At 47.1% G+C, this 14989-nt stretch overlaps 1 protein-coding gene across 3 annotated transcripts in view; it reads left to right on the plus strand.

Annotated features, from left to right (window-relative positions):
• PLPP7 (phospholipid phosphatase 7 (inactive)) overlaps positions 1–13633 on the plus strand; it is a 43997-nt gene extending 30364 nt beyond the window's left edge. For all 3 annotated transcript variants that reach the window (XM_030536073.1, XM_030536075.1, XM_030536074.1), the window contains one exon: positions 12787–13633. In XM_030536073.1, coding sequence (XP_030391933.1) covers positions 12787–13151 — 365 coding nt within the window. In that variant the 3' untranslated portion in view covers positions 13152–13633. The remainder of the gene's footprint in view (positions 1–12786) is intronic.
• The last annotated feature ends 1356 nt before the right edge of the window (positions 13634–14989 follow it).

A 14989-nucleotide genomic window follows, 5' to 3' on the forward strand; every position in this document is an offset into this window, starting at 1 on the left:
ACTGTTGACTTCAGTGGAGTTACTCCTGATTTACACTGGTATGAGTGAAAAGAGAATCAGGCTTGAGGTGCTGTGAAGGGGCTGGGCTGGCTGGTACCAGGGGCTCATCCTTCTTGGAGATATGAGGGACACAAAAGTCCTCTTTTGAAGGACTCAGCCTTTGGCTGCACAAAGCCCCACTTTTGGTTAATTTCATTTAGTAACCAGGCTGGGGGAACCTGATAGACTGTCAGTGTAAAACTCTGACTGTGGGACACCTGGTTTGTTATACTAGTCTCTGTAACATCAGGCAGTTTGGCTTCAGGGGCCTGATTATCCATTGGCTTGCTCTTGGTGCAGTCATTCATGCCTGTGCAAGGTGAGTGGCAAGTGCTACCATGTGGATTTGGTAGCATTTTGCACTCAGCTTGCATAGACATAAATGCTTACACAAGGTGCACGTCAGCGGAGATGCCAGCCCCAGGTTCTGGGGCATCGGTGCCACATCTGATTGTGGCTTGCTGAATTTGCCACAAAAATCCAGGGTGCTGATTCCTAGTCCCCTGCTCTGCCCATTAGCCTACACTGCCCTTTCCCCTCCTATCCCTCAGCTTTTGCATCTCGCCCCACTAGGAGCCAACTAGATCGTGTTACTTTTGAATTAGGTTTGGTGGTGGGGAGAAGTTTATTTATTTACCTGGTGCAGAGTGGCATAGCTCCATTGACTTTAGTGAAGCTACAACAGTTAGGGGACCTGGCCCTTAAATTTTAAATAAGATGTTACCGTCCATTACCAGCCCTGCTTGCTGTATCTAAGTCGTATGTTGGCTTTGTCACAAGGGATGTATCACCCTCAAAGAAGCAGTACCTAATGAAGTGGACGGATCCTTCGTTTCCTAGCATCAGGGTAAGGATTTGCTGTCTGCCTGAATGAGGGTGAAAGGCTGGGGTGGGGGGATTTCCCCCTTCATAAAAGCCAGCGAAAGGTTGGGGCACGCTCGCTTCAGTATGTTCCCTGTATGCAGAGCCAGCCTTAAGATCTGGGAAGCCCCAAGTAGCCAGGAGAAGTGGGAAACCAGGCTGTACTGTCCTGGGGAATTCCCCTATAGATTCCTGACCAGGACTTTGGAACTATCCTGCAAATCCATCCCTGACTTTATACTGAGCCTAGTACATCCAGGGACAGGACTCTGGAAGTTTAGAGAGTAATAGGTGAATGCCCCTGCAGTGCAGGCAGGCTCATTGTTCATGTATCTGTAGGTATGTCTACACTGGAATCAAGGAATGTGATTGCAGCCCGTTTAGACATACCTTTGCTAGCTTGGGTGCTGGTAGCAGTGAATCCATGCCCTCACAGGCTCCAGAAATGCATCTAGCCCACACTGAAGCATGCACTACCCTGGTATCTCTGTTCCAGGACCTGAGCTAGATCAGAGATGTCTACACAAGGTGGCATCGCACCCCTTGACTGCAATGTAGACATATCCTTTCTGTTGAGTCTTGGGGCTCAGTAGCCTGGACACAACCCAAGCAATGAGTTACCTCCTTCTCTGCTCTTAAGGAGAGTGGCATGCCAGACGGCCATGTCTACACTATAGACCTATGTCCGTTTAACTACGGCTAGGTCTACACTGGGAGGGGAGGGGGGTTGACCTAAGATACGCAACTTCAGCTACGCGAATAGCGTAGGTGAAGTCAGCGTATCCTAGGTCGATTTACCTGGCCATGAGGATGGCGGCGAGTAGACCACTGCCGCTCCCCCGTCAACTCCGCTTCAGTCTCTCACCATGGTGGAGTTCCAGAGTCAACGACAAAGCAATCAGGGATCAATTTTATCGCGTCTACACGAGACGCGATAAATCGATCCCTGATAGATCGCTCACTACCCGCCAATCTGGCGGGTAGTGTAGACGTACCCTATATCACTCAGGTCTGAAAAATCTACACCCCATAGCAACACAGTTACACCAACCTAACCCCTCGTAGACAGCACTATGTCGATGGCAGTGCTTCTCCTGTCAATATAGCTATTGCCTTTCGGGGAGGCAGATTAACTATGCCCGTGGGAAAGCTCTCTCCCCTAAGTCTTGGAGCATCTTCACTTAAGCATCAATGCAGTTGCACCAATGCAATGTTTTTAGTGTAGACCTGCCCATGGTCAGTCCATGTGCAGCAGAGCTGGTGGGGCCCAGGTGGGATTGCCTTTAGGCCAGACACATTGATTTTTTTTTTAATTATCTCATCAACATGTTAGGGAGTATCTGAATTAAGCAGAAACAAATTATGTTCCAGTGGTGGAGGAAACCGCTTCTGAAGACCCAGCGACTTGTGTGTACATTCCCTGCTCAGACACTCTGTTCGGAGGTGGTCCCGTCTCCAGCTTGTTACCCTGGAATGCGCAAGAGATGCTTGCCTAGCCTCCCCTCCTGGGATCTGATTTGCCTGCTGAAATCTTGGCAGCCTGTCTGCCCAGTGAGGTGGAAACTTTTAAATGTCAAATGGGCTAATGTGACTGGCCCATGGCGGGTGTTGATCGGAGGTAACCTCAGACACATCCACCTCCAGTGCTCTCTGCGTGCCCCATCCACACTGTCTCAAATTGGGAGTGAACATTCCTCTTCATCACCCGTCATGCTGCAAATGTCGCTCATTATCCTTCTCAGGTGCTGCAGTAAAAGCCTCAGGTCCTTTGACCTGTCTCCCTTCCCTCTTGTCCCTGATGAGTTCAGGCATCGATAAATGACAAATTGCATCCAGCTCACTGGCCTCCCCTCCTCCTCCTCCTCATCCCACCTGCTGTAGTTAGAGCAAATATGTGCTGTTAAAGGACAATCCTATAATGAGTCTTCAGTGTCCCTTCATATAGTGGCAGGCCCGGTGACACACTAGCACCTGCTTAGCTGCTGCAGGGGCCGGAACCAGGACCTATGTAGGATCCCTGCCAGAGCACTGGTCCAGCTAGATTAATCAGCTGTCTCAGCCATGACTAATGCCAAGCACTTCAGAAGAATGTGGTATGCCCTGAGGCCTAATGCAGATTCAAAGAGAAGGGAAGAGCTGTGGTTGTTAAATGGGGGAGGGGGAAATGGCCATATTTCTGTGCTATCCTGCAGGGGACATCTGTCTGGATCCGCCTCCCCCAGCTCTGAACTCTAAGGTACCCTTGGAAGTAGTTGTTCCATGGATCCTGCTCCTGCTGGGAGAAGCCTCAGTGATGGCTCCTGCCCCAGGGGCAATGTGTGTGTGTTTGCCTCTGATGCAGCTTGACAAGAGGAGTAGTTGGGGGAAAGGAGGACAGGAGTGCAGATTCCAATTGCCTTTTTTTAAGGCCACCAGAGGATTGGCAGGGAGTGTTGAGAGGCTCAGGGACCCTCGCTGTCAGTCTGGAGTAAGAAGTAAGGACAGTATTAGAGGTTTTCTCTTCCTGGCAGAGCCAGGCTGAAAAGCTCCACTTTGTTAGAGGATTTCTTAGATGTGATTTCAGGTTTCTGCTCCTGGCTCCCCTTTATCACTCTCCCTGGGGCACTGAGAGGCCCAAGTCATCAAGATTAGTAAAGTGCTTTGAGTTCTACAGGTGAGAGGTGCTGTAAACCCTCCAAGGCTATTAAAAAAAAATCTAAGAGGCTGATTCCACTTTCATTGAAGTCGATGGGACTTAAACACATGCTTGACTGCAGTTTATCCCTGTTCAGCAATGAAGTGTAGCTTCATGTTAAGCACGTGCTTATGTACTTAGCTGAAGCTGGGCCTTAATCATGACATTATGGGTTGCCCAGGCTAGGCATTGCATAACTAGTGGGTGAGCAGCACAAAGCACTTCTCTTCCTTCTCCTCACACGCAAAATGTTCTGCTTTCCTTTCCTTTCCGCACCTGGCCCCAGCCTTCCCTCCCATGAGAGACACGGACCATAAGTCCAGTCTAGTTACGTGGATGCAGTGGTCTCATGTTCTATGCAGTCGTTATGGGTTGCCTGTGCACCATGCAGTCTCGTGCTAGATGATGCCATTACAGGATGCGTTAGCACTGTGTGGGCATGGTTGCCATTATGGGATAACCCGGTACTATTCTGGTGTCGTCATGGGTATTATCAGTGCAGTATTTGTGCAATCTCTATCCGAGGTAGCTGGACAGTTGTGGGAGAGGTTTCACAGCATGTCAGCTCGCCTCTGCACATAGCAGGATTTATAGGTAACCGGGGTTTGGAAACAGGTCTGCTTCAACCCAATAGGCAAGATGTTCAGAGGCAAGTGCCCCGCAGAGGCCCAGCTCCTCCACAGCACGAGGTGTTTTCACTGTGCTCACCCTTTGCTCTTCTCTTCTCCAGAATAATTGTAGAGCATGTGCATGGCAGAGCAAATTTGGGAAGCAGCCATGCTAAGTAATTGGTTCTAAGATACAAATTGCCCAGCTCCCAAGGGCATGTTATATCCAAGGGGAAGCTCTCTAGGCAGCCTGTGGTTTCACTCCAGGCTGTTTTCTGATAAGCTCGGAGGAGGAGTCTAACTTTTTAAAATTCCAATGACCCCAAATTCCTCCACCATATTATCCTCCTGGGACCCTCATGTCCCAGAATCCTTAGTGGTGTTCTGACTGAAAAACCACCTTCCCCGAATGCTGCACTATATCATAATTAGTTATTGTTTAAGTTCATTGTGCCATGTGTGGCCACTGTCTCCATTGATGTGTGTGGCAGGTGAACCTGATCATTTCACATTTCAGAAAGAATATTGAGAAGGAGCGGACTGGACTTTCAGAGTTGGTGAGGAGCTCCCGCTCCTACTGACCTCAGGGCTTTAAAAGACCAGGCCCATCAATTTATATTCTTGTTGGGATATATGTTCAGGAAGACTAATTTCTACAGCAGCTTACACTTGGGAAGTTTTCCACACAAGCAGTAGGTGCTATTGAAATGCCGTGAGTTCCAGAAAACAGCTTCATGAACCCCCTTGGTGGCACAACTTCCAGGAGATGAGAATCACAGCCTTGAAAGTGCTTGGTTTTAGCTTGACCTTTGACTCTGTGTATTACCACAGCTGTGGCTATTGTGAGCTCTCCAGGGGAGCAGTTGTCTTTTTACATTATATTCACACAGTGCCTAGCCCAGTGGAGCCCTGATTCAGATTGGAGCCTCTGCGTTCTAGTGTAATAAGAACATAAGAACAGCCATACTGGGTCAGACCAAATGTCCAGCAAGCCCAGTATCCTGTCCTCTGACAGTGGCCAACGGCAGGTGCCCCAAAGGGAATGAACAGTTATCATCAAGTGATCCATGCCCTGTCATCCAATCCCAGCTTCTGGCAAACAGAGGCTAGGGACACCATCCCTGCCCATTCTGGCTAACAGCCATTGATGGACCGATCTTCCATTAATCTAGTTCCCTTTTGAACACCGTTATAGTGTTGGCCTCCAACACCCTCCAGCGAGGAGTTGCAGAGGTTGACAGTGCGTTGCTTGAAAAAATACTTTCTTGTGTTTGTTTTAAACCTGCTACCTATTAATTTCATTTGGTGGCCCCTTGTTCTTATATTACGAGGAGTAAATAACACTTCCTTATTTACTTTCTCTATACCACTTATAGACCTCTATCATATCCTGCGCTTAGTCGCCTCTTTTCCAAGCTGAAAAGTCCCAGTCTTATTAATCGCTCCTCATACGGAAGCTGTTCCATATCCCTCAATCACTTTTGTTGCCGTTTTCTGAAACTTTTCCAGTTCCAATATATCTTTTTTTGAGATGGGGCGACCACATCTGCACTCAGTATTCAAGGTGTGGGCATACCATGGATTTATATAGAGGCAAGATGATATTTTCTGTCTTATTATCTATCCATTTCTTGATGATTCCCAACATTCTGATCGCTTTTTTGACTGCCGCTGCACATTGAGTGGATGATTTCAGAGAACTATCCACAATGACTCCAAGATTCCTTTCTTGAGTGGTAACAGATTCCTTTCTTGAGTGGTAACAGATAATTTAGAGCCCATCATTGTGTGTATATACATATAGCTAGGATTATGATTTCCAATGTGCGCTACTTTGCATTTATCAACATTACATTTCATCTGCCATTTGTTGCCCAGTCACTCAGTTTTGTGAGATCCTTTTGTAGCTCTTCGCAGTCTGCCGGGGACTTAACTATCTTGAGTAGCTTTGTATCATCTTCAAATTTTGCCACCTCACTGTTTAGCCCTTTTTCCAGATTGATTATGAATATGTTAAATAGGACTGGGCCCAGTACAGATCCCTGGGGGACACCACTATTTACCTTTCTCCACTGTGAAAACTGACTATTTATTCCTACCCAGTTACCAATCCATGAGAGAACCTTCCCTCTTATCCCATGACTACTTATTTTGCTTAAGAGCTTTTGGTGAGGGACCTTGTGAAAAGCTTTCTGAAAATCTAAATACACTATATCCACTGGATCTCCTTTGTCCACGTGCTTGTTGACCCCCTCAAAGAATTCTACTAGATTGGTGAGGCATGATTTCCCTTTATAAAAAACATGTTGACTATTTCCCAACAAATTATGTTTATCTATGTGCCTGACAATTTTGTTCTTTACAATAGTTTCAACCAATTTGCCCAGTACTGAAGGGAGGTTTACTGGCCTGTAGTTGCCAGGTTCACCTCTGGAGTCCTTTTTAAAAATTAGCATCACATTAGCTATCTTCCAGTCAGTTGTAATACAAGTAATAAATAGAGATTAGCCAGACTGCCCATGCCCTAACATCCATAGGGATTCATCTGAGGATAGGGCTTTATCTGCAGAACTCTCTGATACAGTATTACTCTCAGGCTGTTTTCTGAGCTCATTGTAAGTTCTCCCTGCTTCAGTGAGTTTCTCTCCACCCATCTCACCTCCCCTTTTCCCATCTACCCCGTGACTGGCAGGTGGTAATGATGCCTGGGGGTTACTAGCTGAACCATTGGGTCCTGGCTTTGATTTTTAGTTTGATATTTATCATAGAGCCCTTACTGCCAAGAGTTGTCCTTGCTCATTTGAGTGATTCCATGTGAGTACCTGCAGGAGCAGCCAAAGCAAAAGTCTTTGGGGCTTTCTTTTGTCTTTTTTGGTACTGCACCCAGGTTGTTCAGCAGTAATCATCGGAGAACTTATCCATATAAACATCTCCCCGGACCCACATGCCTGGAGTCGCTTCTCTAGCTCCAACCTATGGGAGTCAGCCAGCCTTCCCGCACAGTCAGCGAGAGCTGCTGTCCCTTTAAGATCATCACACCTGAATCTACTTCAGAACCCTTTCTTAAAGGGACAGCAGCAGCATTCACACCTCAGAACACCAGAAAGGAAAGAGACTACAAAGAGGGAAATCCTTTTATTCAGACTTCCTTTAATAGGGATATTAGCGAGAGAGTTTTTGAAGATATGAATGGAAGTATTAACACTTCTAAGCTTGTCCCTAACCAGTCTATGCAGGAGGCTACTACCTCTCTCCTGTTATTGAGCTGCAACTTTTGCATAGTTCCTGAATGCAGTAGCAACAAGGTAGATACATTTACCCTTTCTCTGTTAGCAGAGCTAATAGCTACCCATGTGGCTTCCATTAATTTCAATGGGAATCCAGTGGGCAAGCATCAGAGGCCAGATTTTAGCTATTTAGATATCACATATTAGATTTCCCTAGATAGGTAAGATTTGGCCCTCGGTTTTATGTGCTGAGTGGAGTTGTGAAACCATCTTGATTTGCACTTTGGGAGATTTTTGCCCATTTTTTAAAAACATTGGGTCACAGGAGAAATTGAGCACATGCCATTTAAAAAAAAAAAAAAAAAAGTGGAGGTGGGGGGAGGGTTAAACCTAAAGGGAAGGAAAGGAGAATTGATTCCTTCCCTCGAAATATTTGATGTGCTCCTAAAATTATCTAATGGCATCTAGATGTTCTGCTGATGGGCACTGTTGCAATAAAAATTTAGCTCTGCAGCCAGTCACACTTTTGCCTCAGGTGACATTTTGCCGTTTTTGCTATAAACCTGAAAAACTCCCTCTCTAGGGAGCAGTGCAAGTGCAGGCTGGAGATCCAGTTTCAGAGACCTCTGGCTCTCCTGGATAGGGTAGAGTCGCAGTAGCAAAATTTTCTACAGTCATCGAGTATCTAGGCCCAAAGATTTTGCCTGTTTCCATGTTGGGTGCACAGGACAGGGGAACTGGGTGTGCAGATGCCAGTTCATAAATCAACATGTACTCACGCAAAATGGATGTGCTGGCAGTGTTTGCAGGTGCAGTTCAGACAATCTGCTAGAAACGTAGCCCTTTATTTTTGTATTTCCTGCGCACGCAGCAGGCCAGCTCTGGAGAGAGAATCCTACGTGCCCTGGGCTGCAAGATTGAAACAGTGATGGGGGAGGTCAGTTCAGCCAGCCCACAGCCTCCATCCAAACAAGAATGTAGGTTGGGGAATTGCAGGGGGATATGAGCTGGACTATGTGCTCCCTGAGTGACTGCACCATTTGTATCTATTTCTGAAGGCTGGGCAGTTTGCTGACTCTGTTAGAACTGCGGTAACACCACGTGCTGATTCACTCTGGCGTAGTGTTTCCCCAGGGCAAGCGGTGGAGGATAAGCAAGCCAGGGAGGGCAAGGTTAGAACCTTTGCTTTGGTGTGTGGTTTAAAAGTGCTGATTGGGTCTGTGCTCTAGGGCTGGGGTGAGCCGCCCGGCATTGCACTTCAGAGCCAGGGCACTGCTGAGGCTGCTGCAGACGCATCAGGGAACAAGCTGCTCGGTGGTGGTGACCACAGTGCAGGGGAAGGGGACAGAAAAAGCACCAAGCTGTAGTATCTCGTGGTAGAGAAGGGACAGGTGTTGGTTGTAATGAATATTATTGAGGCTGCTGGAAAAGGCACAGACAGACCCATTGACTCTTTGAGGCTTTCTAGCTCCCAGGCTGACTCTCACAACCGATGCTGCCTAGGTCATTGTTAGGACTTAGCAGCTAGGGGCCACGGACTGCATTACCAAAGTAATTTAAATGTGTCTAACTTGCCCCTTTATTAAGTCATGCATAAGTCCAGTGAGGCTAAAGCAAGTGTCCATTTCAGAACAAGATGATCCTATCCCAGAGCCTCAGGGCTTGCAGCATATGCCTAGGGAGAGCAATGGCCACTTTCTTGGCTCATATGAGAGACCCGCTACTAGAAATAGTATAATAGGCCCTGATTTGGTATGTGCATCCGTACTTTGCTGAATTGGGGCCCTAACAGGAATGGTGATAAGGGGTCCGAAGCTGGTGTCCAGCTGTAGCTCATGAAGCAAAATGAGAGCCTGAGCCCACGAGACCACCTGGATCGCTGTCAGGGCTAAGCAAGACTTCCCCACAGTGATTAGCCAAGCTGAACGGTTGCCCTCTGCAGCTGTTAGCTTTGCTGACAACATTTGGTTTCTAACAAAAACAACAGTGAATGGCTGGCTGGTTCAAAGATCGCTGGCCTATTTTTGCAATTCCTTGCGCCCCTGTGAAAAATCAGTCTTAGAAAATCTTGAAACACAAAGGAAACCCCCTTCTGTTCAAATACTATTGCAGAATGAACAGCGACAGACCTGAAATTCTATCCCTAGCTAACTTCCCTCCTGCCCAGCTAGTGCATCACACATACCAGTGGTTCTCAACCAGGGGCCTGGGACCCCCTGGGGGACCACAAGCAGGTTTCAGGGAGTCTGCCAACCAGGCCTGGCATTAGACTTGTTGGGGCCGAAGGCAGAAAGCAGAAGCCCAATTGCATGGGGCTGAAGCCTGGTGCCCCAAGGCCCACCACCTGAGCCAAAGCCTGAACAACTTAGCTTCGCGGGGTCCCCTCTGGCGTGGGGCCCCTGGCAACTGCTCTGCTCGCTACACCCTAGCACCAGCCCTGGCTTTTATATGCAGAAAAACAGTTGTCATGGGCCATGGAGTTTTTATAGCATGTTGGGGGGGCTCAGAAAGAAAAAGGTTGAGAACTCCTGACACATACAATACAGGAGCACCCACTGTTGGCATTTCTTCTCACAATTTCACCATTGTTAGTGCAAGATCTTTCTCCTGGGAAGTCCCCTGCTGTCTTGAACAGCTTCTCTGCATCCTCTGCCTCATTACATCTCTCCACCTCATTTCAAATCTCATCTGTAAACCTTCCCTCTTCCTCCCCCTCTTGTGTTTAGGAATGGAATACATTTGCTCCCTATGCTCTACAGTGGATTTACAACACTGTTTCCTCTCACGTATGCTAAAGATGAGCTGGAATCAGAATCCTTTTTTCCCAATCCAGTGCCCTTTGATGGTTCTGATAACATGGGATCTGGAGCCAAACCACCCCTCATTTGGGCTTTGCAGAAACAAATTCTGGCCTCTATATACTACCTCTGAGTTATGCCTATGTCTATTCTATGGTCTTGCGTGCTTAGCTTTGCATGGGCTACACTTTGCGTGCAAGATGCTATTCAAGCTGTATTGAAATGTATATTGAGAGGAGTGCGTGTTCAAGGTGCATGTATTCATGATAGACATTTTCAGGGTCGGCTCCGAGCCCCAGCACGCCAAGCGCGTGCTTGGGGCGGGATGCCGCAGGGGACGCTCTGCCAGTCGCCGGGAGGGTGGCAGGCAGGCTGCCTTCCGCGGCATGTCTGCAGAAGGTCCATTGGTCCCGCGGCTTCGGTGGAGCCGCGGGACCAGTGGACCCTCCACAGACACGCCTGCGGGAGGTTCACCGGAGCCACAGGACCTGCGACCGGCAGAGCTCCCCCTTCGGCATGTTGCCGTGCTTGGGGTGGTGAAATGTCTAGACGCTATGCAGGGAAGAACACAACTGGCGAAGATGCCATCTTTGCAGGTATCTGGTATAACCCGTGAGTCAGAATTCACTAGCTAGTTGTGACAAGAATATTACAGAGCAGCAATAGAGAGTCAAGGCCTTCTTATTCCTGATTATCTGAATGGATATTGTGATCCCTTCCATGTGCATTGCTGTTTTACTGTTCCTGGACTAACTAACCTCTCTTAAGGAGAAGCCCCATTTAACCAAATGAATTTCCCTGTCCCCTAGTCTATTTGGATAAACACAGTTTTGTTGTTCTTCTTACTAGCTAGCTAACTTAAGGTTTTCTGTAGTACTCATCATGGGGGGGCAGTTCAATTGATGTCAATGGGATTACTCGCCCAAGTAACATTTTGCAGGATTGGGCCCTTGTTTTTTGCCTTGTGGCTAAGGTGTGTCAGTATCTGGGATAACTGCTTACCTTGTTTGCCATCTGTATACAGAAAAACCCCTCCTGCCCCTCAATCCCTGCAAAATCTTGGCAGCTTCAAGTGAATAGTGTTAGTCAGCCCTGAGAAAACAGGCAACTGGCTTTCTGACATTCCTGCGGATGGAGCAGGCTGTGCCTGCTATGGTGTATATCTGCTGTCATTGCAGCTCCTTTCCAGCAAGGAGCTGAAATCAGCACTCTACCTAATTAGAAACGCGGCAGAAAGGCAGATGAGGGGATTAAACAAATTGAAGAATAAAATCAACAGCACCTGTCTGAGTGAGGGAAATGGAAATTACTTCCGGACAGGAGCAATTAAGGCAGAGGAGCCAGGAATGATAGAGAAACCACCCGTGTGGCAGTTGGAAAGCAAGAACTGTCTGTCTCTAACATTTGTCTCTCTCTCTCTCACACACTCACTCTCTCTCTCTCATATATGGAGGGAATGGGAGGAGAGTGTCTGTCTGCATCATCAGGACCATCTCACACTCATGTACATTCGTTTGTCCTTCTTGTGCTTGATCCTCCAAGCTAGGCCTCAGAAGAAGCAGCTTTTTCCAAATCCAGCACAAATGTCACAAATATTTTATTTCTTTTATTCATTCCAATAGCTAGCTTTCTAAAAACCAAACCATCCTGTCCTGTAAAATTGGCAGCCTTCACGTGTGAGACGCAGAAAGTGGAAACGAACTAGAAATCACAGTGACGTGGACTGGTCTGTATTCTTTGCTCCAGCCCTAGAGAATGCAAAAAGAAAAGAAGTGAGAAATCAAAGAGAATTATGACCACATTTCATTTTCAGTTCACCAAGGTGGTGTTATGCAGATGAGGCCATTTTCTCAATGATATCATTTTTAACCTGTCAGTATCCCTTAATGTCCTCCCACTAGTGGAATCCACCAGTTCAGTAGAATTCTGTGGATGTGGGGAGGGAAGAGGCTGTTGTATTTGTGTTTGTCGTCTTTTTTTAAAGGCTCATGAGAACAAGGAATTAAATAGCTCTGGCATGAGCTAAGCCTACTTTAAGGCAGAGATTGCATAAACTTCCCCCAGCCAGCTCTGCTACTGCAGCTCAGTCTTCCTGACTTGCAGCCTCAACCATCTGTACAGCAGAACGTGCTGTATTGCAGGATTGTTTCCTTTGGCACACAAATGGGGGCTAAGCTAGAGAACCGTTATCTAAGCATAGGGCTAGGAACTCTGGAGTTTCAATTCCAGCACTACCACTGATTCGCTCTGTGATCTTGGGTGAGTCATTTGTCTTCTTTGGACCTAAGGCTCTCCCTCCTGTGAGAAGGGGATAACGCAATGTTTGCCTACTTCATGGGGGGGGCTTGGGGAGGGTCAATTAATGTTTGTAGAGTGCTTTGGCGATAACCAGGGCTGAAAGCTCCCAAACTTGTTTTCATCTATGCCGACATTTGAACTCAGGTCTTCAGTGCAAAGACAATTATTGCCCCAGCACAAATGCTGTCCTGAGATCCTCCCTTTCTCTTGCTGAACATCTCATAACAGTGACCTGTCTGCTTGTCTCCATGACCTTTACCGCTTTCTCCCTTGTTTTGCAGCCTTACTCCTGGACGTCATGATTGTGGCAGGACTGCAGAAGCTGGCCAAGCGCCGAGGCCCATACGATGTCCACCCCGGCCTCTTGGACTATCTGACCATGGACATCTACGCTTTCCCAGCTGGCCACGCCAGCCGAGCTGCCATGGTGTCCAAATTCTTCCTCAACCACCTGGTTTTGGCCATCCCACTCCGGATCCTGCTGGTCCTCTGGGCCTTCTGCGTGGGGCTTTCCCGCATCATGATTGGACGGCACCATATCACAGATGTCCTGTCCGGCTTTGTCTTTGGCTACTTGCAGTTCAGGCTGGTGGAGTTGTTGTGGATGTCTTCCAACACGTGTCAAATGATAATATCAATCTGGTGAACATAAGAATCCCTGATGGAAACTAGCAGACACTTTAAGATTCTTTCTCTCATTTTTTTTTAAATATAATTCTTCATATTTATTGGGAAAAAAATTAACTTCCATAAGTAGTAGTAGTCTTTTTACTGTTGCTCCCTTGTCTGGAAAAAAAATGTTTCTTGCAGATGGTTAGGCTTCAGCAAAACAAGGCCCAGCCATCACAGTATTTTGGCCATTTTTTAAAATCCCATTTGGATGGTAACCAAACTAAGCAGTAAAGATAACAAAATGAGTTCTCTTTGGATGGTGCACATCTGATGCCCAGGTGCGTTCTCAGAAAACCTGTTATCCCTTTGGGATGCGTTAATTAGCTTCTTGGAGACAAAACGTTTTGGGGCGAAGTTCTACAGCGCTTTTTCTGTCTGCCAGCCCAATGATTGTGTCTTGTACAGGGCCGGGCACACTGCCGGCACCTCACAGATAATAAATAATCATAAAAGTTCTGCCATGTTTGTTTCTTATCATATATTGGGGGAATCTCCCAAGGGAAAGTGGTGGAAAACCTATCGATTGGGACTTTTAAATAAAGGCTGAACAATGCCGTGCAGGGAACAGTCCTGCACTGGCCCTTGGGAGACAAAACAGTGGCCCTGATTAGAGCACTTAAACACATGCTTAATTTTGAATGTGTGCTTAAATCTTTTTAACTTCAATGGAACTTAAGCACGTGCTTATGTGTTTTGCTAAACAGGAATGAATTTCTGCACATACTTAAAGCTAAATGTTTTCTTAAGTAGTTTGCTGAATTAGGCCCTAGATCAGCTATTCAAAATTCTACTCAGCTAGGGTGAATGTGTGTATGCGTTGGGGGGAGCAGGGGCTGTTTTTTGGAAGGACGAATAAAATACACACTTTCCTCATGGTCAAGGGTGGGTGATTTGATTTTGTCTGTTCATGACAATTTTGAAAGACTGGACTAGATGGGACCCCCTGAGTCTTTTCTGTCTCTTAACTTCTATGATTTTAGATTCATGCCAATTAATAAAATGTGGTAAGAGGTGATTTTCATGGCAGTTCCAGTCTCAGATGAAATGCAATCCAGCACATAGGGAGTATGGTGTACTAGCCAGAGTAAGGATTTGGAAGCCTAGAGTTGTTGTTTCTACTCCTGAGCATGGCTTACTTGCTTTGTGACCTGGGCAAGTGACTTCATTACCCCATGCCTCTGTTTCCCCATCTGTAAAATGGGGGTAATGATCTTAGCCTTCCTGGGTTGTGAGGGCTGAGTTAACTGATGTTTGTGAACTCTTGAGATTGTTGGCTGGCAAGTGCAGCACAAGTGCACAGCATTGTTGTTTTGAGCTATCATCCTGAAAATTGGTCAGTTTATATCAGAATTGACTGTATTTGAAAAATGTGATCCATCTCGGATGCATAATGCGATGACCATGTGGGGAAGCCCCATGTTTTGAAAACTGTCTCCTTCCTCCTCAGAAATGAGGTCATGGCATTTGGTGGAGGACCCCACCAGAACATCAGGGTCTCCCGTGGTTAGGTGCTTCTTCCCTGCTCCAGGTTGGGCTTCTGTCTTTCTCCTACTTCTGAGTCCTTGGTGGCCCCCACCCCTCATTAAGTCATACAAGCCAGCCAAACCTGGCCCACATGGTGGCAGCCTGCCGGTGCTGCATTCCCATCCCCGCTCCTGTGCGTCACTACCTGTGGGATCTGGATCCCAAAGATGTAAGTATCTGCCCACTCCCTCCGACCTGCCTACCAAATGAGAGACCAGACCACTGATTCTGTAGGATCCAGGTAAGAGAGAACATGAGTAGTGTAATTTGTGTAGAAACTGCCTGGTG

Source organism: Gopherus evgoodei, chromosome 16 (assembly GCF_007399415.2).
Source record: "Gopherus evgoodei ecotype Sinaloan lineage chromosome 16, rGopEvg1_v1.p, whole genome shotgun sequence".
NCBI classification, from domain to species: domain Eukaryota; kingdom Metazoa; phylum Chordata; order Testudines; family Testudinidae; genus Gopherus; species Gopherus evgoodei.